At 40.9% G+C, this 18,312-nt stretch overlaps 2 protein-coding genes across 4 annotated transcripts in view; one reads left to right on the top strand and one right to left on the bottom strand.

Annotated features, from left to right (window-relative positions):
- Positions 1-2,001, top strand: part of map3k4 (mitogen-activated protein kinase kinase kinase 4) — a 172,905-nt gene extending 170,904 nt beyond the window's left edge. For all 3 annotated transcript variants that reach the window (XM_028820135.2, XM_028820134.2, XM_028820136.2), the window contains one exon: positions 362-2,001. In XM_028820135.2, the coding sequence (XP_028675968.1) occupies positions 362-382 (21 nt within the window). In that variant the 3' untranslated portion in view covers positions 383-2,001. The remainder of the gene's footprint in view (positions 1-361) is intronic.
- Positions 433-18,312, bottom strand: part of agpat4 (1-acylglycerol-3-phosphate O-acyltransferase 4 (lysophosphatidic acid acyltransferase, delta)) — a 76,587-nt gene continuing 58,707 nt past the window's right edge. The window contains exons 8-9 of the mRNA XM_028820138.2: positions 17,974-18,172; positions 433-5,299 (exon numbers count right to left, since the gene is read on the bottom strand). Of these exons, the coding sequence (XP_028675971.1) occupies positions 5,169-5,299; positions 17,974-18,172 (330 nt within the window). The 3' untranslated portion in view covers positions 433-5,168. The remainder of the gene's footprint in view (positions 5,300-17,973; positions 18,173-18,312) is intronic.

Here is an 18,312-nt window from a genome sequence, read left to right as displayed (position 1 = left end):
AATTATCCATCCATCCATCCATTTTCCAACCCGTTGAATCCGAACACAGGGTCACGGGGGTCTGCTGGAGCCAATCCCAGCCAACACAGGGCACAAGGCAGGAACCAATCCCAGGCAGGGTGCCAATCCACCGCAGGGGTTCAATTATACAATGAAAATTTTTTTTTTGGCCTTCACTACAAACTACACAGAGTACGTAACATCTTAAAAAGAGATAAAAAGAAATCATTTTTGAATGCCGTGCTGTTAAAGTCCCTCTGAGAAAAGGCAACTGCCAAATGTAAAAACTGTAAACAAACCAGACGTGTTTTTTGAATTAATTTCACTGTAAATTACAACAAACATTTTTGAATAATTTCAGGTTTGCACAGATGAAGAATGAGAAAATGACATTGGAAGAAATAATGACACAAGAAAAGTCACTACTGTATGTAATATTTACAAAGACTGTTTTTAATAAAATCTCTGTATTTAGCATTTCAGGGTTAGTGGAAAAAAAAAAAAAGTACTCCCATCTTAAAGGAACGATCTAATGTGCGTTTTGGCAGCTGAGGAGCAACTTGTATGTTTTATTTTCCTTTGTACATAATGTCAGCTGTAACCCTTGTATATACTGTACTACAAATATAAAGTTCTTCTGCCTCAGAAGCAGCCGATTCGGGTGGGAAAGAATTTCAAATGTTCAGCCAAGTTGTTTCCAGCCTGAGTGCCCCCCTTCTTTTATCTTGTACACATACATTAAGGGCATGACCTCCTCCGGCCAACGCTTGTCCACTATGCTGCACATAATCGAGGCATTTGATTTATAGAAATAAAGTGTCTCTCTTTGGTATGCATCTGTGTCATATGTATAGAGAAAAGGAAGTTGAATTTTGATATTTTTAACATACAAAAGAGTGTGATGTATTGTAAACATATAAGAAGTATGGGGTGTTTTGTTTTTTTTTTAATGAAAGGTGAGCCTATTATTTCAAAACTTTAGGAAATGCAAACAAAAATACACTCTGGGATAAGAAAAATGTTTGAAAGTGTTGATTTCTTCTCTGTTATTTCCCCATGTGTGTGGCACCTGCACAATTCTGCCTTTGCTATGCGTTGAGTGGCTCGAGCTGCTGCAGTATGGTGGGGTTTGTCCCGTCATCGTTGAGGTGCACCACACAATGTTCACAACGCCTGAAGTGCTCTTCCAGTTTGTACAGATGGGACGTCTCTTGATGTCCAAGTGTTTAATGTATCTAGAAATATCCGTCAGTCACCTGAAAGAGCACGTGGCATATCGGGCAGTGCCTGTCCCATCACTTTACCAGACTAGTGAGCTGCAATTCTCTAAAAGATGAGAGGTACTGCAATGCTGGGCTCACTACTCCACACCATATTGTCCATTATATCCGCCTGTGCACACAGTGAGAAGTGACCCCCAAACCCCCCAGGGCAGGTAGGTCCACATTTTTGTTGTCTGTCCTCTCAGAGATAAGCAGGAAAAGCTGGAAGGCAGAAGCACGCTTGGCATTTATAATATTTTGATAGTTTTATATTGCAATGTCTGTTTTTAACGCTGCATTGACGTCTGTAAACAGTTTGCCAGTTTCAGTGAGTTTGTCCTGCCAAAACTGATTTTTTTTTTTTTTAATGCAAAATAACTTTATATTTTAAACTTTTTTGTACAGGCCAACCTCTGCCCCATCTTTTAAATTGTTTTATATTATGTGAAAGGCCATGCAGACTGCTGGAATGTGTATTAAGGAAGGTTTTAAACTGCAAATTTCCAGTTTCTTGATTTTTTTAAAAGCCAGAAAACAATGAAGGGGCATTGTCTCGAATGTCTGTTTGATGTTGGTCAAGTGTGCAATAACTTTCTCTTTTCTTGTATCATTAAGGTATTTTGTACTTCATTCAGTTTCAAATGTCTAAAGTTATGCAATTGTGCCAGTAGCTGGTCACATGGTTTCTTTTGTTATCAGCATATTTACACGTACACGTACAGTACACATATAACCCCCCCCACCAAGTGTAATGTGCAATAAACATGTTGCAGTCAGCTTATTAGGAGTGGAGCCCACAGAGCGGTCGCACCCCGCGCCATTTCTGACGTCTGTTATCTTCAAGGTTGGTTTGCTGTTATTTGTTGTGTTACTCATTAAATGTGTACATTTCTCCTACTGCTTGAGCTAAAGTTGCATGATTTCCCATAACTTCTATTCTTATTTTATTTTCATATTAAAGTGGTATAATGACACGTTTGGATGGCCTGTATTATACAGAACTCGTGTCCACGTCCTGCTGACAGACAGCATAAGGAGTCAAACTGAGCTAAGCTACAGCCACATTTATTAACAATATAAAGCCTTAATAAGAGCAGTGAGTCGATAGGAATACCAGGCACTCACTCACTCATTCAGCCCTGCACTGGCTCACCATGTTGCATAGTTAAATATTCTTTGACTTCACCGTCAAACCAACCAAAGAGATGAAAAGAAACGTGATGGATCAGAATGTAATGTTCAAGATTAAAAAAGCGGGCTTAGAAGGGACAGTCACTTGTGTTCTGGCGACTTAATAGTGGACACGCTGCCTTTTCTTTCCTTTCTTACATCGTAAATAGAAGATGAGATGTGGCTATGAAAACCCAGGGGTAGGCATGAAGTGTGCCAAGCACGTGGTGGTGGTGGACGCCCTGAGTGAATGTCAATGGTGTTTACACAGGCTTGCCTTGCCTTTCATTTCATACACGTGTACTCGCGTTTGCTTCCACTTGGATGAGCCTCACCTTCTCATCATCCAGCTACCCAGAACGTTCTCATTCCTTCACATTCCAGCGTTAGAGGCGAGTAAACCTGTCAGTACCCTAACGTCATTTGTAATCGAGGTATCCATTGTTGTGTGATGCTCACTACGTATACACGTTGGATTGTGTGAACTTTATTTACTGCTTTATTCTTTATTTCTTTTGTACCAGATACCCTTGGAAAAAATAAAAAACACACAATTGTTATAAAATGTTTACAGTGCAAATCTCTGCAGTCAGGTTTGGGTAAGCCAATGGCAGTGTTACCATAACAAACACCGAGCCCTCTTTACACTGTGTGTGTGTATGTGTGTGTGTTTTACCTTTTGGAGGCACCACACTGGACAACAACAACTAAAACAAAAACCTTGTTGAACATCTCAAGTACATTTTGTCCTTTTTGCTTAACTTGGCACTTCCCTCACATTCTTTATATGCACCTTGAATTTGTTACTTGCTGTCTGCCAAATTAATAACAACATTATCAGAAATACAGCAACAGTTTCACAGATACCTGAAGTAGTCATTTTATCCATTGACATGGTTTTAGTATATAAATAAACTAATATGAACAGAAAACTTTATACGGATTCTTTATATGAACAATTGTAGATAATATCAGGTCAAACATTAATCAAGTCCTTCTTGCAACAAACACATTTTCCATTTGTAACCAACTACTTTTGTTGTGTATTACATTTTAAAGTATTAAAGGAACTTACTACAGTGAAAAGGTTCAGGGTGGCACATATGACATTAATTTTTTTAAACACGTATTTCCTATGCAGTATGAAGTTTTGGGACAACAGAGGATATCAAACCATTAACGAAAAAGTGAGGGCAATGCATAGCCAACAGCTAGCTAACAAATGATCTCAAGTAGCTGCCAGTCGATTTGATGGCCCACTCCCACCCCCCCATAAACAGCACACACCAACTCCGACTGCCACTTTAGAGCCCCCCCTAAGGCCTAACCTGTGGGGACACCTGAGCACAGTCACACTGGGGGCCACACGCTTACACGTCAGGGTCTCTGGTGCGGTGAGGTAGCGGGAGTAACGGCTGGGCCAAAAGGACACTCGAGTGTCGACTCAGACACCAATGAATAATATCGGCCAGTGGATCTGATCAAAACAGAGACCGTCTAGAAAAGTCGATCTAAAGTAACCAACCATACTTTTATTTTCAATCTCCCTTAAAAAGCACATCAATGTTTTTAATACATCTGAGTTTAGTTCAAATCCTAACGGGGTATAAATGCTAATTTAAATATCGAAATACAAACAATGCCAAAGAGATTAAAACACTTGTTGGTGTGAGCATTCGGCAGTTAAGTTGAATTCCCTAGAAAAACGCTACAACAGCTGCAAGTGCACGAGTACCAGCGCCAGCCGGGACCACCTTGCGGTGGCTTTTTCTTGGCTAAAGGCAACGAGGCAGTTTGAACAGTAACAACGGGTATCCATTCGATTGTGCCAGCTCACTGCCGCACCCTCTCAACTCATAAACAGCCCGTGGCAAGTAAGACTTAGGGGCTTGTTGTCCCATCATCCTCTATAAAGCAAAGTGAATTGGAAGGGAAAACTGGTGGTACAAATAGCAGACCTAGAAAACAAAATACCTTTTAGTGGTAAAATGCACCATCAAGTCAAAAGACTCGTTACAGTAACTAACAGCAATGACTTTTTCACCAAATCCTTTTCTGTTTACCCATAAACATGGTAAGGCTTAACCAAACTTCTACTTGGCATCAGTTAGGTACAATAAAAAACCTTTACAACAAGATAAAACTATGCAAGCTGTGGCTGTTGAATCGATTGGGTTTGTCTGAGGCGACTTCAAGTTGCAAGCGATGTCTTACACCCTTAGTGAGGAGTTTGTGCTCGGAGCGTATGGAGCGACTTGAAACTTACAGCTCGTCTGCGGCTGAGGTCAGCCAGCTTGTGCTCCTCAGCCAGCTGAAGCTCGAGTCTGACGCATCTTTTACGCACGTCACGATGTTAATCGTTGTGTCAAGTAAACAAACACAGTGACCTGAAAATACGCTGAAGCCTCTTTGTTTGGTTGGGTTGACTTTTCTCCAATCAAATGATTTAAGCAGAGCGTCCTTCCTAAGGAAAGAAATGGAGCCGAACCTGTCCAGTTGTTCTCGAGTGATGACAAATCCTGAGGTGACACAGGCACAATGCACTATTTATTTCGGTCAAGAAATGTCCATTTTGATTGGGGTGGGGGCGGTTGGGGGGGTGGGTGAGGCAAATAAAATCCAAAGAAATGCAATGCAATCTCCTTTGGAAGTTTGTTGCACAACTGCACTCTGGAGTTGCTGGAGCCCTTCTTCCAGCTTCTTGTGGACGGAGGACCGTTGCTGCCACTCGCCCTTTCATTGGTCCTTTTGGGTCTCCGGTGACCCAGCGGAGTTGAAGTGGATTTCCTTTTTCCCGTCGTTGTTGCCATAGTTAGAGCCCTTGTCGATTTCTGTTACTCCGATCATCCATCGAACACCCACCGAAGCTGTAAAATAAAAACAAAACAACAAGCAGGAAATGAAACTCCTGGGTACATCATGGAAGAATAAAGTAAATCTGAAAAGATCTATTGGTCCCTGCCAGCTCTGTGGCCTGCACCTTTCAGCCAGTTCTGCATCCCCGTTACCACGTGCTGTAATTGTGCCTGCAGTGAACAGTTTTACACGCCCCAATCCAAAGTGCTCCTTTTAACTTGAGCTATGGCTCATAACCACTCAAACATTATTATTATTATTATCACTACTGCTGTTCTCCAAGTGTCAATTGTAGCAGCCAACCTGCTGCCACACTCCAGGAGACGCACCACCACCACTGCTCTACATGCCAGTGAAACCAAAGTATAAATGAACACACAGAGGGTCGTCTTGGACTAACTTGATCTTTGCAATGACAGAAAGCAGGTCGTTGCCACTGCAAGAACGTTTCCGTCTTTGTGTTCTTTTACACAGCATGCCTTTGTTTTTAGAATGACAACTCAAGTATCACATGAGCACAGGTGCCCTTTTAAATGCCAGCATAATGGTCACTAGAGGCCAGTGTGGCTCTTTCCTGAAGCAAGGTGAAAGTACCTGAAGACGAAGCAAGTAACTGTCACGGAGCTCAAAGCTGTAGCCAGGGGTACCAAAAGGTCTACTAATGGTCACTTTCTGTTTTTAATTTCCGAGAACTCGCTTTTCAGTTTTAAATCTGGCTAATCCGTTACGAGTTGCACACTTTTCCTATGTACGTGTAGGTTTGCTCCAGATACCCGAGTCAAACTTTGCACTACAGTCTTAAAGGAGAAAAATTTGGTTCAGAAAATGGATGCACCCATCCCTCATCACCCTGATTTTGTTTATTCACACTCGACAAGAGAAACCGAATTCAATACAAGATGGAAAACGTATTTGACCCCTTCCTAATGTTCTTTTACAAAATGCAATATTAGAGGAAGAGAGCCTGAGTGAACACACAGTTCAGATTGAAAACATCTTCCTCCACGGAATCAAGTTACTGTCTCTAATGCCCCCATTGCTTCAATACTTGGATGCAACAAAAATCTCAACCTAATCTGGTTCAGTGTTTCAGAAAGCGGCGGAGGGATTTTAGGTCGCTCTTTCTTTGCAGAGCTCCTTTAATTCAGACCTCTAGTACAAGTAGGTTTGGAAGCATGAACTGCACATTTGAGGCCCTTGTCCTGCTGCATCAGGCCGATGACCAGATATCCATCCCCCTTAGAAAGAGTCCAGTGGAGAGCAGAATTCATGGTCCCTTCACTAACAGTACATCTTCCAGGTCCTGAGGCAGGAGAGAACTCTCACACCACCGCCACCACCCGACACACACACTGGATTAGCAAAGGAGCAGCAGGACCAGAATTTGTCCAAAGTGTCTGTCAAAAGTAAAACTCTCATTATTCCAAAACACTTGGGGATCATCCAGGTGTTTGCTTGTCAATGCAAGATGAGAAGTGATGTTACTGCAGGACAGCTAAGGTTTCTGTCTTGAATCGTATTTTTACTTCATGGACCTTAAGCCAGTGTCACATCACATGACTTCTAGCTGTGGGGTATGTCAGACTTGCCCACTGCAGGTGCTGATCTCGTTGCCAGACCCTACCAAATTAAACAACTGAACATGTCACATTTAGTGATCGTGTGCCAACCTTCTGACACAGCTTGTCCCTTATTCCTCATCATTACATTACTGTGTGTACACAATTATTAGGCAAGTGAGTAATCTGACCGTATCATTTTTATGCATATATTCTAACTCCCTGCGGTGGGCTGACGCCCTGTCTGGGGTTTGTTTCCTGCCTTGCACCCTGTGTTGGCTGGGATTGGCTCCAGCAGACCCCCCCCCCCCCCCGTGACCCTGTAGTTAGGATATAGCGGGTTGGATAATGGATGAATATTCTAACGCCAAGCTGTATAAACTTGAAAGCTTATTGGATTTAAACAGATCAGGTGATATGTCCTAAGAAGATCAACACCCCATGTTGATCAAGGGGTGCATAATAATGGGAGTGGTGCAGCAGCAGCACTCTTGAAATAGCGAAGATATTGGGGCGTGATAACAGAAGCATCAAACGTTTTGTTGCAAATAGTCAACAGGGGGTTGCAAGAAATGTGTTGAGAAAAAGACGCAAATGAACTGCCAACATTTTTTAGAAGAATCAAACGTGAAGCTACCAGGAACCCATTATCCTCCAGTGCTGTCTGCCATATTCCAGAACTGCAACCTACCTGGAGTACCCAGAAGTACAAGGTGTTCAGTGCTCAGAGAGATGGCCAAGGTAAGGAAGGCTGAAACCCGACCACCACTGAACAAGACACGGAAGTTGGGCCAAGAAATATCTGAAGACAGGTTTTTTTCAAAAGGTTTTATGGACTGATGAGATGAGGGTGACTCTTGATGGACCAGATGGATGATCCCATGGCTGGATCAGTTAGGGGCACAGAGCTCCACTTCGACTCGGACGCCAGGCAAGGTGGAGGTGGGGTACTGGTATGGGCAGGTATTATTAGAGATGAGCTAGTTGAATCTTTTCGGGTGGAAGATGGACTCATAATCAACTCCCAAACCTACTGCCAGTTTTTAGAAGACACTTTTCTTCAAGCAGTGGTACAGGAATAAGTCTGCATCTTTCAAGAAGACCATCATTTTTATGCAGGACAACGCTCCATCGCACGCATCAAAGTATTCCACTGTGTAAAGGCCTTAAAGATGAAAGAATATGGACATGGCCCCCTTCCTCACCTAACCTAAACCCTATTGAGAACTTGTGGGCCCTTCTTAAATGGGAGATTTACAGGGAAGGAACACAGTACCCCCCTCTCTGAACGGGGTCCGGGAGGCTGTGGTTGCTGCTGCACAAAAAGCTGATCGTCAACAGATCAAGAAACTGATGAGACTCCATGAATGGAAGGCTTATGACGATTATCGAAAAGAAGAAGGGGAGCAGTATTGGTCACTGGTTTGTTTTTTTTTTTTTTTTTTTGAAATGTCAGAAATGTTTATTTGTAAATTACTTTAACAGATGAAAATAAACAAGTGAGATGGGAAAATTTTCATTTTCCCTTTAGTTGCGTAATAATTCTGCACACGTGTATTGCCCCAAGAATGTTCACACTCACATTTCCTCACATAAAACTTTCAGGTTTGTTAACATTTTGGATTGACTGATAGCACTGGATTTGTTCCATATTAAAATGAATCCTCAAAAATACAACTTGCCTATTAATTGTGTACACAGTGTCGATGCGTTTTACTTCTGACTGCGTTCTTATTGGTTGACAGCTCTCATGCACACACACACAGCTGCCCCTACAACTAAAGGCCAAATCAAACCTCTTTGAGAGAGTCGATGGGGTTGTCAGACTATGTGACGGCTCCCCGGACTCGTTAAAATGATGGAAATGAAAGCTACAACTGAAAATTGCTGGAAAAGTCGTGTAATGCGCTTAGCAGGAGACCAGAGAGGCCTGCAGTTCCTTGGATGTTTTTCTGGGGTTCTCTGTGACCGCTTGAACGAGCCGTTGCTGTGCCCTTCGGGTAAATCTGGCAGGCAGTAAAAGTGGCCGTCACTGTAATGTGATGATCTACAAGGGCCACAGAATGGCTTTGTGACAATTTCCTGATTGCTTAGTTTCATCAACTTTTTTTCCTCATCATGTGTAATTTTTTGATAAGGGCCTAGTGCTTGAAACCTTGTGGTGCCCGCATCCCTCTCTTCTCTCATGTCAGTATTTGGTGAAGTTGGGCTGGCTGGACTCAGTCTAATTATCAGTTAACTTTGGTCCACAGTTTGAGAGAGCACCTTAAGGGGGCACTTACTTACCTTCTCATGTGCTGGATAACCTTATTACTTAAATATATTACTGTAAGCAGCAATTCAGAAATGGCATTATAGGCTTACAGTTGGGCGGCACGGTGGCGCAGTGGGTAGCGCTGCTGCCTCGCAGTTGGGTGATCTGGGGACCTGGGTTCGCTTCCCGGGTCCTCCCTGCGTGGAGTTTGCATGTTCTCTCCGTGTCTGCGTGGGTTTCCTCCGGGCGCTCCGGTTTCCTCCCACAGTCCGAAGACATGCAGGTTAGGTGGATTGGCGATTCTAAATTGGCCCTAGTGTGTGCTTGGTGTGTGGGTGTGTTTGTGTGTGTCCTGCGGTGGGTTGGCACCCTGCCCAGGATTGTTTCCTGCCTTGTGCCCTGTGTTGGCTGGGATTGGCTCCAGCAGACCCCCGTGACCCTGTGTTCGGATTCAGCGGGTTGGAAAATGGATGGATGGATGGCTTACAGTTGTTCCCTTTATTTAATATTGCATTTTCTGTAGAGATTGTGTATTGTGACATACTCAAAATCAAGAGTGCCAACTCATAAAATAAACAAAGTAACACGCTTCAGCTGCAATCTCTCTGACAAATCCCCTCATCCCACTGTAAGACCAGATTTCAGACTTGTGAATTTTGCTCTTAGGATCCCTGAAATGATTTTTCGGGTCAGAATTCTAAATCCTGCCAATACACAGGGGGCTTGGAAAAGGAACCAACAACTTGCCAGCTCAAAGGGTAATGCTGAACGTAACACACAGTGCTGCAGAAGTAACCATCGATGTTAGGGGCAGTGCGAGTGTGGGCACCCACTGGGGACATGGAACACCCTTAGAGAGGTCTTAACTATTGGTAACCTTGACGTAGCCAACTGCGTCATATTTCACATCAGCTATAAACTCGTTAGCCAATAACACGTATTGATAAAAAAAAAAAGAAAAGAACTTCCCTTCTAAAAGGTAAAGAATTCCAGCTCTGATCCTTGCAGCTTGGTCCAGTTGTCTCTCACTGGTGGGTGGCACTGAACTGATTGCACCCACTCCAGGTTGGAACAGAGCTACACTTACAGGTTTGAAAATCAGAACACGGTCAAAATACAAGGATTTCTGTATGCTGACATCAGTGTTCCTTCATGCTATGGAAAAATGTGAAACAGTAGAAAGTGAGGCCTCCATAGCAAAAGATGCCATAAATGTACAACCCCCATGTGCTATATTATACAGTGTGTATATATATATATATATATATATATATATATATATATATATATATATATATATATATATAATGGTTGAAATAGTTTTACTGTCAAATAAATGCAAAGAGTACATGACACGTATTTCGCCCTCATTCTGGGCTCATCAGGTGTACACACTCCACTGCACTCCCTCTCAGGAATCGAACCTCGGACGTCAGCGCCAGAGGCCCTGGTAGGTAACCACCCATACAATCAGATTGTGACAAAGACTTCGAATGCCGTGAATATATATATATATATATATATATAGGATATATAAGTCACCTGTAGCTCGCAAACCGTTTGATTGACCTGAAATTTGGTACACATATACTATGTGACATCTACTATCAGCTTTCGGGATGATGTTTGACCTCCAAGGTTATTCCCCTTTTTATTTTATTGTAGAATCAACTCTCGGCAGCGGCCAGCAGGGCGCCGTTCTCATCCCTACCACCTTCGCCGTCACTTCCCCTACCTCTTCATATCTTAAATCATTCTTAAGTCTTCAATCTGCCTCAAGTACAACACAAACACTGACTTAATCAGTTTTAACGTGAAAAGATGCCGATGGAAGAAGAGAAGAAGCGGACCAACAATACAAAACACAGACACACCTGGTGTTTACAGTACACACAATTTAAAAACGACAGGCCAGTCTGCTTACTGTGTACAGCGGCATTTTTCCAATGAGCTGCTACTGTTTACAGTGATGGCAGGTCACCGCTCTGATGATTGTGTTAGATTTGCCTTTGGAGAGGACAACAATCCTGTAAGGATCCAAGAACCCAAGAGCTCAAATAATCGTGCTTGCTCCATATACCCCAAACCCTTCGTCTTTGACACTCATGCTTGATATAACAAGTGGGACAAGAACACCTCTTAACTGATTCAACTCACCACGGTGGGACAAGCAGCTCTGATGATTGCACTTGGCACTTCACACCAGTGTCTCTTAACCTTTTTGGTGTACAGGACGCATGACACAAAGGGTGCACAACTGAATCTGATTAACAGCCGACACTAGCCATTCAGGGGTAGCACACCATTCCTCACTTTAAGAGAAGTGAAATGTAAAATGGCATAAAATGTACTTGTGACATTCTGAATAGCATTTCCAACTTTGATTAAACTCTTTCATTTATGTTCGTCTTAACTAGCAATGGTGTGGCAGGCCGATGCCGCTTGTAGTCTTTGCCTACAGGCGGAGCGGCCTTATGTGTAGGATATGCGTGTTCTTGCTGTGTTCACCTGTATAGACATACCTATGGCCTTTAAAATGATGTCTGCCTTTGCTGGATTCACTCTTCATCCAGGGCAGATCTTCTAACTCTGCTTCAGCATGGCGCTTAACGGTGCAGGCAAGTGTAAAAACATGGATGGATAGACAACGATCTGATAACAGACAGTACACTCTTATTAATGTGTTTACATGTTTTTATATACAAACCACTGCATCTACTTAACTGTAAAGCTTAACTGTATTTTTTGCAAGGCTGTCAAGGTTAGTAGCACTAGTAATACATTTAAAATGTTTAGACTGCATAAAATGCATAATGCTTGTGATACTGGTATGGAACTGGACAGATTCATATACACAGCTTGTTGCTGAATATGTAAAAAAGCAGATAAAACAAAGGTATACAATTCCATAAAATTAGACATTCACACACCAAAGCACATGCTTGAAACTTTAGTAGGGGGACAACTGAATGAATGATAAATGAAGCTCTTCCAGTGCAATTAAGTGAACAAAGTGTGGTGGAATCAAATCCAGGAGACTGTGGCATATGGCTGTTAGAATGAATTGATCGAGGACTTACTGAAGACAGACGCATTATCCATCCACCACACATAACCTGCTTGGCCTACTTGTGACTGGTAAAATCTGAGGAAATTCCACCTCGACAGGTCCAACAAGTTAAGATCACCTTAGGCTAGTCATCTGCTTGCATTGTCCTTTCCAAATGAACACAACAAAAACAAGCACAACGTCGATGGATGCAAGTGGACAAGGATAACAAGTATAAGAGGCCAAGGGGCTCCTTCCATGCTACTCCTATGGAAAAATGACTTGATCAAAATGAAGAAAATAAACCCAGTTTATAAGCAAGATGGGAAATTTAAACTACTCACTTCATAATATAATAAAATAAAATGAAAAACACAACTGGCAACATTCAATATAACAAAACCTACTTGCGAAAAATAACCAATGAGTGACCTGAAAAGAGAACTTGCTTCTGATTTTAGAACTTGATGAGAACAGAAGGCTGCATTGTGAGCCACATTCAGCCTTAGAAAGATGAAGCAGATCTTTGTGAGTCGCAGCACCATGCTGGGCCTTCTTCACTTCCCAGAATTGTTACTGCACATGCGTGTGGTTTTACACTTGCACTTTATACTATAGGAGTGTCTGATCTCGGAATTTAAGCTGTCATCACTGAAGGCTGCTTCCTTCAGATTGCTAGACAAAAATCTATTGATCAAATATGGAACTCACTTATTCTAATCCAAGGTCGGGGAGGGAGTGAGGCTGGAGACAAAGTCCTCAATTAGCAAACAACTGCTGTTCAGATCTTCATTTTCCTCACTTTAACAGGATTAATATCAAAATGCTCTTGCTAGCAGACTTCCATTTGAAGGGGGCTCTCATTACGGCAATTGGGCAAATGATAAAAAAAAAATGCGTTTTTAAAAAACACCGATCAGTTCAATTGGCCTAAAAAGATAGGGCTCCCCTTTAAATAAAAGTTGGATCTGATAACGTCATGCATTCTTGAACTTCAAAGCAACATGCACTTTTATTTTAGCTAATTTATAAAATCACAAGGAAGTAAAACTATACTTACATCATCACACAGCAACAGCATGAAAACATTGACACAAAGCAGAAAGAAAGAAATTACTCCAGCAGCAGGGAGCTTCAACTAAGAGAACTAAAATACAAAGAGACAGTCACGCTTGGTCCTGACAGAGAAGCAGTTTTGAAAAATGGCATCTTTCCAAGGTCAGCCTCCAACTAGTGATGCACTGGCGTGGGAATTCCTGGCCAAAGTCAACATTTCCAAAAACAATTGTCTAAATACTTAATGCCCTTTTATTATTATTATGCCATAATGCCTAAAATTAAATCAATTTCATTTTTAGGTTTTCAATAAAATGCAAGTTATTATTATTGAAAACAACCTTTTTAAAAAGAACATATTTAGAGAAAAAATGAGCCCAACAAACATAAATGAATAACTAAACTAATAATATCTAATTTTGTAAATAGTAAAGGATGGCTTACAGCAGGGATCCTGGAGGGCCACAGAGACTGCAGGTTTTCATTCCAGCCACAATGTGACAGCTAACATGATATCATTGGCACTTCTGTGTCCATCATACGTTATTTGTCTCAATAAAATATTTGCAATATATGTTTAGGTTTCTAATTATGGGAAGGAAAACCAAGAAGTGGGGAACTGAGTTTGAGACCCCCCAGGTTAGCTAGTAACCTGCTGGCCCATTTTGTATCTTATTTTTGGCTGCTGGCTACAAAAAGAGAAACAAGTGTTACAAATCTTAAAAAGCAAGAAAATTAAAGGCAAAACAAGTCTGGTTCATTAGCTGCTGTAGTTGGCTACGAATTAAGAAAATGGCTGGAATAAAAACCAGCAGCCACTGCGGTCCTCCAGGCTCCAAGTTTGACCCACTTGACGTATGGTATCTTAATTAGATGAACCAAATTTCAGTTCTCCTTAAACCAGCAATAGAGATCAGGCCAAGTACCACCAACAGCTGGGCCAACTTACCTTGGCTAGAATGATTGTGCTCTCACAGTCTGCTGGTTTAGAGCCAATAATAAATTGTTTGTGGGATTCCAATGATTTATTACTTTTAAACCTGCACATAACATACGCACAGAAGTCCAACAGATCACATATCACTATTACTAGAGCTCACCGTTTTGTGGAATGACTCGGTTTGTCTCAGCACAATCCTTTGTCCACTTTTGCAAAGGCATTGTGGCTTCCTCCTGTAAATAACTACAACTGGCCTTCCTCATTGTGAGAAAATCAGTACAACCATCTGAAGGTGGCAACCACACTCCATAATGCAACGCAATGCGACACGACGCTCATTCCCTAAAGACTGGAAGGTGATGTCAGAAAGTGTCATCCATACCTAGTGCTGGAGTGATGTGGAAACGCAGACTCATATTCTGCCAAATGTTTTACTAATTTGTGTAAATTTGGAATGTGCCATTTTGTAACTATTTTTGAATATTTTCAGTGGCCAAATATTCTTTGCATCCCTAGTCTCGACCATAGACCACTTTTTACAGGAAAACATTAGGTCATTCAGCCCAACAATACCTGCCAATCCTACCCACCCAATTTCTCGAGTTTTGAAGGTCCCTAAAGTCATACTGTTCATGACACTACTTGGTAATTTATTCCACGTGTGTGTCCATAGTCCTCTGTGTGAAGAAAAACTTCCCGTTTATGCAAAATTTATTCTTAGCAAGTTTCCAACTGTGTTCTCATGTTCTTGTTAAACTCTCGATCCACTGTGCGAATTCCCTTCATAATTTTAAACACTTCAATCGTGTCACCTTTTAATCTCCATTTGCTATCTCCTTCGTTCTTTACTCATAATTCATACCTTGCAGTCCTGGAATCGGCCATTTTTTTTTTTTTTAGCTTTGCTATGTCAGTTTTCTAGCCTGGAGACCAAAACTGAGCACAGTACTCCAAATGGAGCCTTACCAGTGCACTACAAAGCTTAGGTATGACAGCCTTAGACTTGTACTTAACACCTTGCGCTATATAACCTAACATCGTGTTAACCGCCTTAATGGCTTCAGGTACACTGTCTTGATACTGAGGAGTGCACTATGACTCCTCAGTCCTTGTCATAAAAGGGTCGTTTCAAATTTGAGACCTCTGTGTATTAAAATCTAACATTTCTGCTTCCTAAATGTAATACTGTACCTTGCATTTACTTACATTAAATTTCATCTGTCCAAGCCCCTCTACAATGATTAATCTAATTCCAAATTATCTGCCATTCTGCTTGGCTTGGTATGGCTAGAGTATATGCATAGAGAGACCAGACTAAGGAGTTCTTATTTGTTTTGTGACTGCCTGGAGGTGATTAATTTATGTTCAGAAGACTGAGATGTAAATAAGCAGAAACATATAAGAACGTCTTAGTCTGGTCTCTCTATGCATCTGTGTTTATGGGGTTTGGAATCACAAAGCATTACTGAAGAAAGCCTGAAAAACCAGTAGACAGGAGCAGGAAACACTCCTGTAACCACAAGATCATATTTCTTAATAAACAGCCGACAGCCCCCATCACTGATGTTCTGAGCATTGTGTATAGACAAACACGGCCTGCCAGGGCACAAAATGCATCCAGGGATGCTATCTTTACTTAAAAATAACTGACATATTTCTGGTCGAATTGTGCTTTTTATGACATGGTAGAGTTTGCCTGGGCTTCTCCCTTTAAATTATTAACTTGTAAGAACATGCAACACAAATTGGTGATGATACTGTGTATATATTTTTCAAAAATTCAGAGATTGACATTTAATTAAAATGTACAAGCATTAAACTGTTTTCATTTCAAAAACAGGAAAGCAGCACTAAAAAATCTGGACTGTGTCCAATAAAGTATGTGTCGACGTGTAATGTGAAACTGTTTTCTAAACCACACACTTAAAAAAAACTCAAAGGATATTTTAAATTAAAACAAGTTATGCAGAAATGCCACTGCAGTTCTAGTGAGCGTCTAACTGGGCCACAATTTCTAAACCCAGAGCCCAGATATCAGGATAACACAACACAGACCATAAAATCTCACCTTTACACTCTGAACTAGAAATCCAGTCGTTCAGCACTTGTAGAGCACTTGCAGTCATACACATTTTTTATTTTCCTCTCTTCTTAAATCGTATCATGAAAAATAATTGTATGTCCTACAATTGTACAAAGCAGCTATTTAAATAAACTCTTTAAAAGCATTATTTAGTGATGGAGAAGTGCAAAGTGAAAAATGATGAATTTAAGAAACACGATGGCTTTTTAAAATCTTATAGGTCTGTCAAAAAAACACAAAGATAAACCAAGGTGGTGCCCAAATATATTAAAAAGATCAAACTAAATGCCTTACTGAATCAGCATACTGTTTGTTATTTCTTAATATTTGATATACAGTATATATGATTTCTTTATATCATGGTCGTACCTGGCAAAGGTCATTTAAGCATATGAAGCCTATCCAAACAGGCGAAAAATGTACGTATTCTCACTGTAAATTTTGCCTTACTGACGTGACAGTTAACAGTTTAGGCTGTGCACCGTGCACTAAGCAAACTGAAACGTGTGGTTGTGTTCAGTGCTCCATGTTTAATTTGTGTGTAAGGCATATACCCTTTTAATAAGCAAATATTGAATGAAAAAGCCTGCGTAGGTCACAAACTGAAGCTTGACTGTTGCTAGTAAACAAGGATTACAAAAATCAAACGGTAGAGGAGATTATGGCATTTCTGCCCTCCAAATTAGCTAAGTAGACTGACTCTTTAGATCTCTCCTAGCTAAGAAGGCATTGTCATCACTTCCTTTTTACTGAACCAAGTAAAACAGAAAACAGATTTTAAAAACATTAAAAGAAAAACAAAAGGTAACTCATCACAGCCATTATTATCTTTTGACCTCAGTTCGGAAGGAAACTGCACCAAACTCTGAAATAATTTTTTCCTATTATATTCAAAGTATTTTCCCCATTACACAAAACAGTGACACAACTTTAATTTAGTGTTGTGTGAAATGAAGAACCTTACCCTTTCAATAAGATTAGTCTTGTGTTAATAAGTCCACAGTTTTCATTTAAACTCGCAAGTTATTTCAGCATGTCATACTTTTGTGGTGGTGTTGGACTGGCAACACATACTGAATTGCAGCCTCTCTTTTTTATATAAACACTGGTGCTGGTGCCAGGCCTTTCCTATTCTCTGTGTCCTCTCATTTCCTCTTCTGGTTCTTGTCATAACTGGTACTTTGACCACGTTACTGCTCCCCTCAATATAGCACTACATTAAAAAGCAGTTCTACATCATGGGTGACAGACCCTACTTCAAACCACTGCATGATGCTAATACTGTCAAACATAACAGCTTGCACTGAACTTACTTTAAATATTCAATGAGAAGTTGGGTGGCAAGTTGGTCTATGCCAGGCACATTTTGATTTTGCCTTTTTCCCCAAAATCACGTGGCACAAGAAATTTAATTTCACTGGGATCAGCAGAACCTTGAACTTTGTTTTCCTCTTTGTTGGCAACTGTTTTTATAAGGTTTACCTTGCAGTCATCCATATTTACTGTCATGAATTTGACATGGGAGCTTAATAACCTAAAAAACTGCATAAACAAACACAGGTATATACATATCTAATATATGGATATTTATACGTATATATAGTATTGTGCTTTGTGCAGAGCTCTAAGGCCATCAAATTGCAAAAGTAAAAAATATTTTAAGAGCAGTATGTATCACTTTGGCACAGTCCTACATACTGTATATTTTTCTTTTAAAAAGTGCATTTAATTTTAAATAACATACCTGCAACAAGGAATAGGGTAAAACCAATGACAGTGAGGGAAGATCCACTGAGGAACATGTTCACTAGCAAACTAAAGAAAGGGTAGAGAAGAAGACTCGCCCAGAAGAACCAGTTCACAAGTGTCCATGGCCTACGTGAGGGAGTGATGGAAGTGCCTGGGAATTTCCCAGTTTTATAGTACTCTTCTTGAAAGTTATCCTGGTAAAGGAAAAAAAAGACAATTATTCTGTAATGTGTCAGAACTCCTATGAATAGTTGAGTACTGTATATTACTACAATAAATGAGTCAGGTGGACAGGATTAAGAACAGGCCCAAATACATTGCCTGCTCTCATCCC

This window comes from Erpetoichthys calabaricus, chromosome 15 (genome assembly GCF_900747795.2).
Source record: "Erpetoichthys calabaricus chromosome 15, fErpCal1.3, whole genome shotgun sequence".
Classification (NCBI taxonomy): domain Eukaryota; kingdom Metazoa; phylum Chordata; class Cladistia; order Polypteriformes; family Polypteridae; genus Erpetoichthys; species Erpetoichthys calabaricus.
The sequence above is the reverse complement of the archived record's forward strand: the minus strand, read 5'-3'. Positions and strand labels throughout refer to the sequence as shown.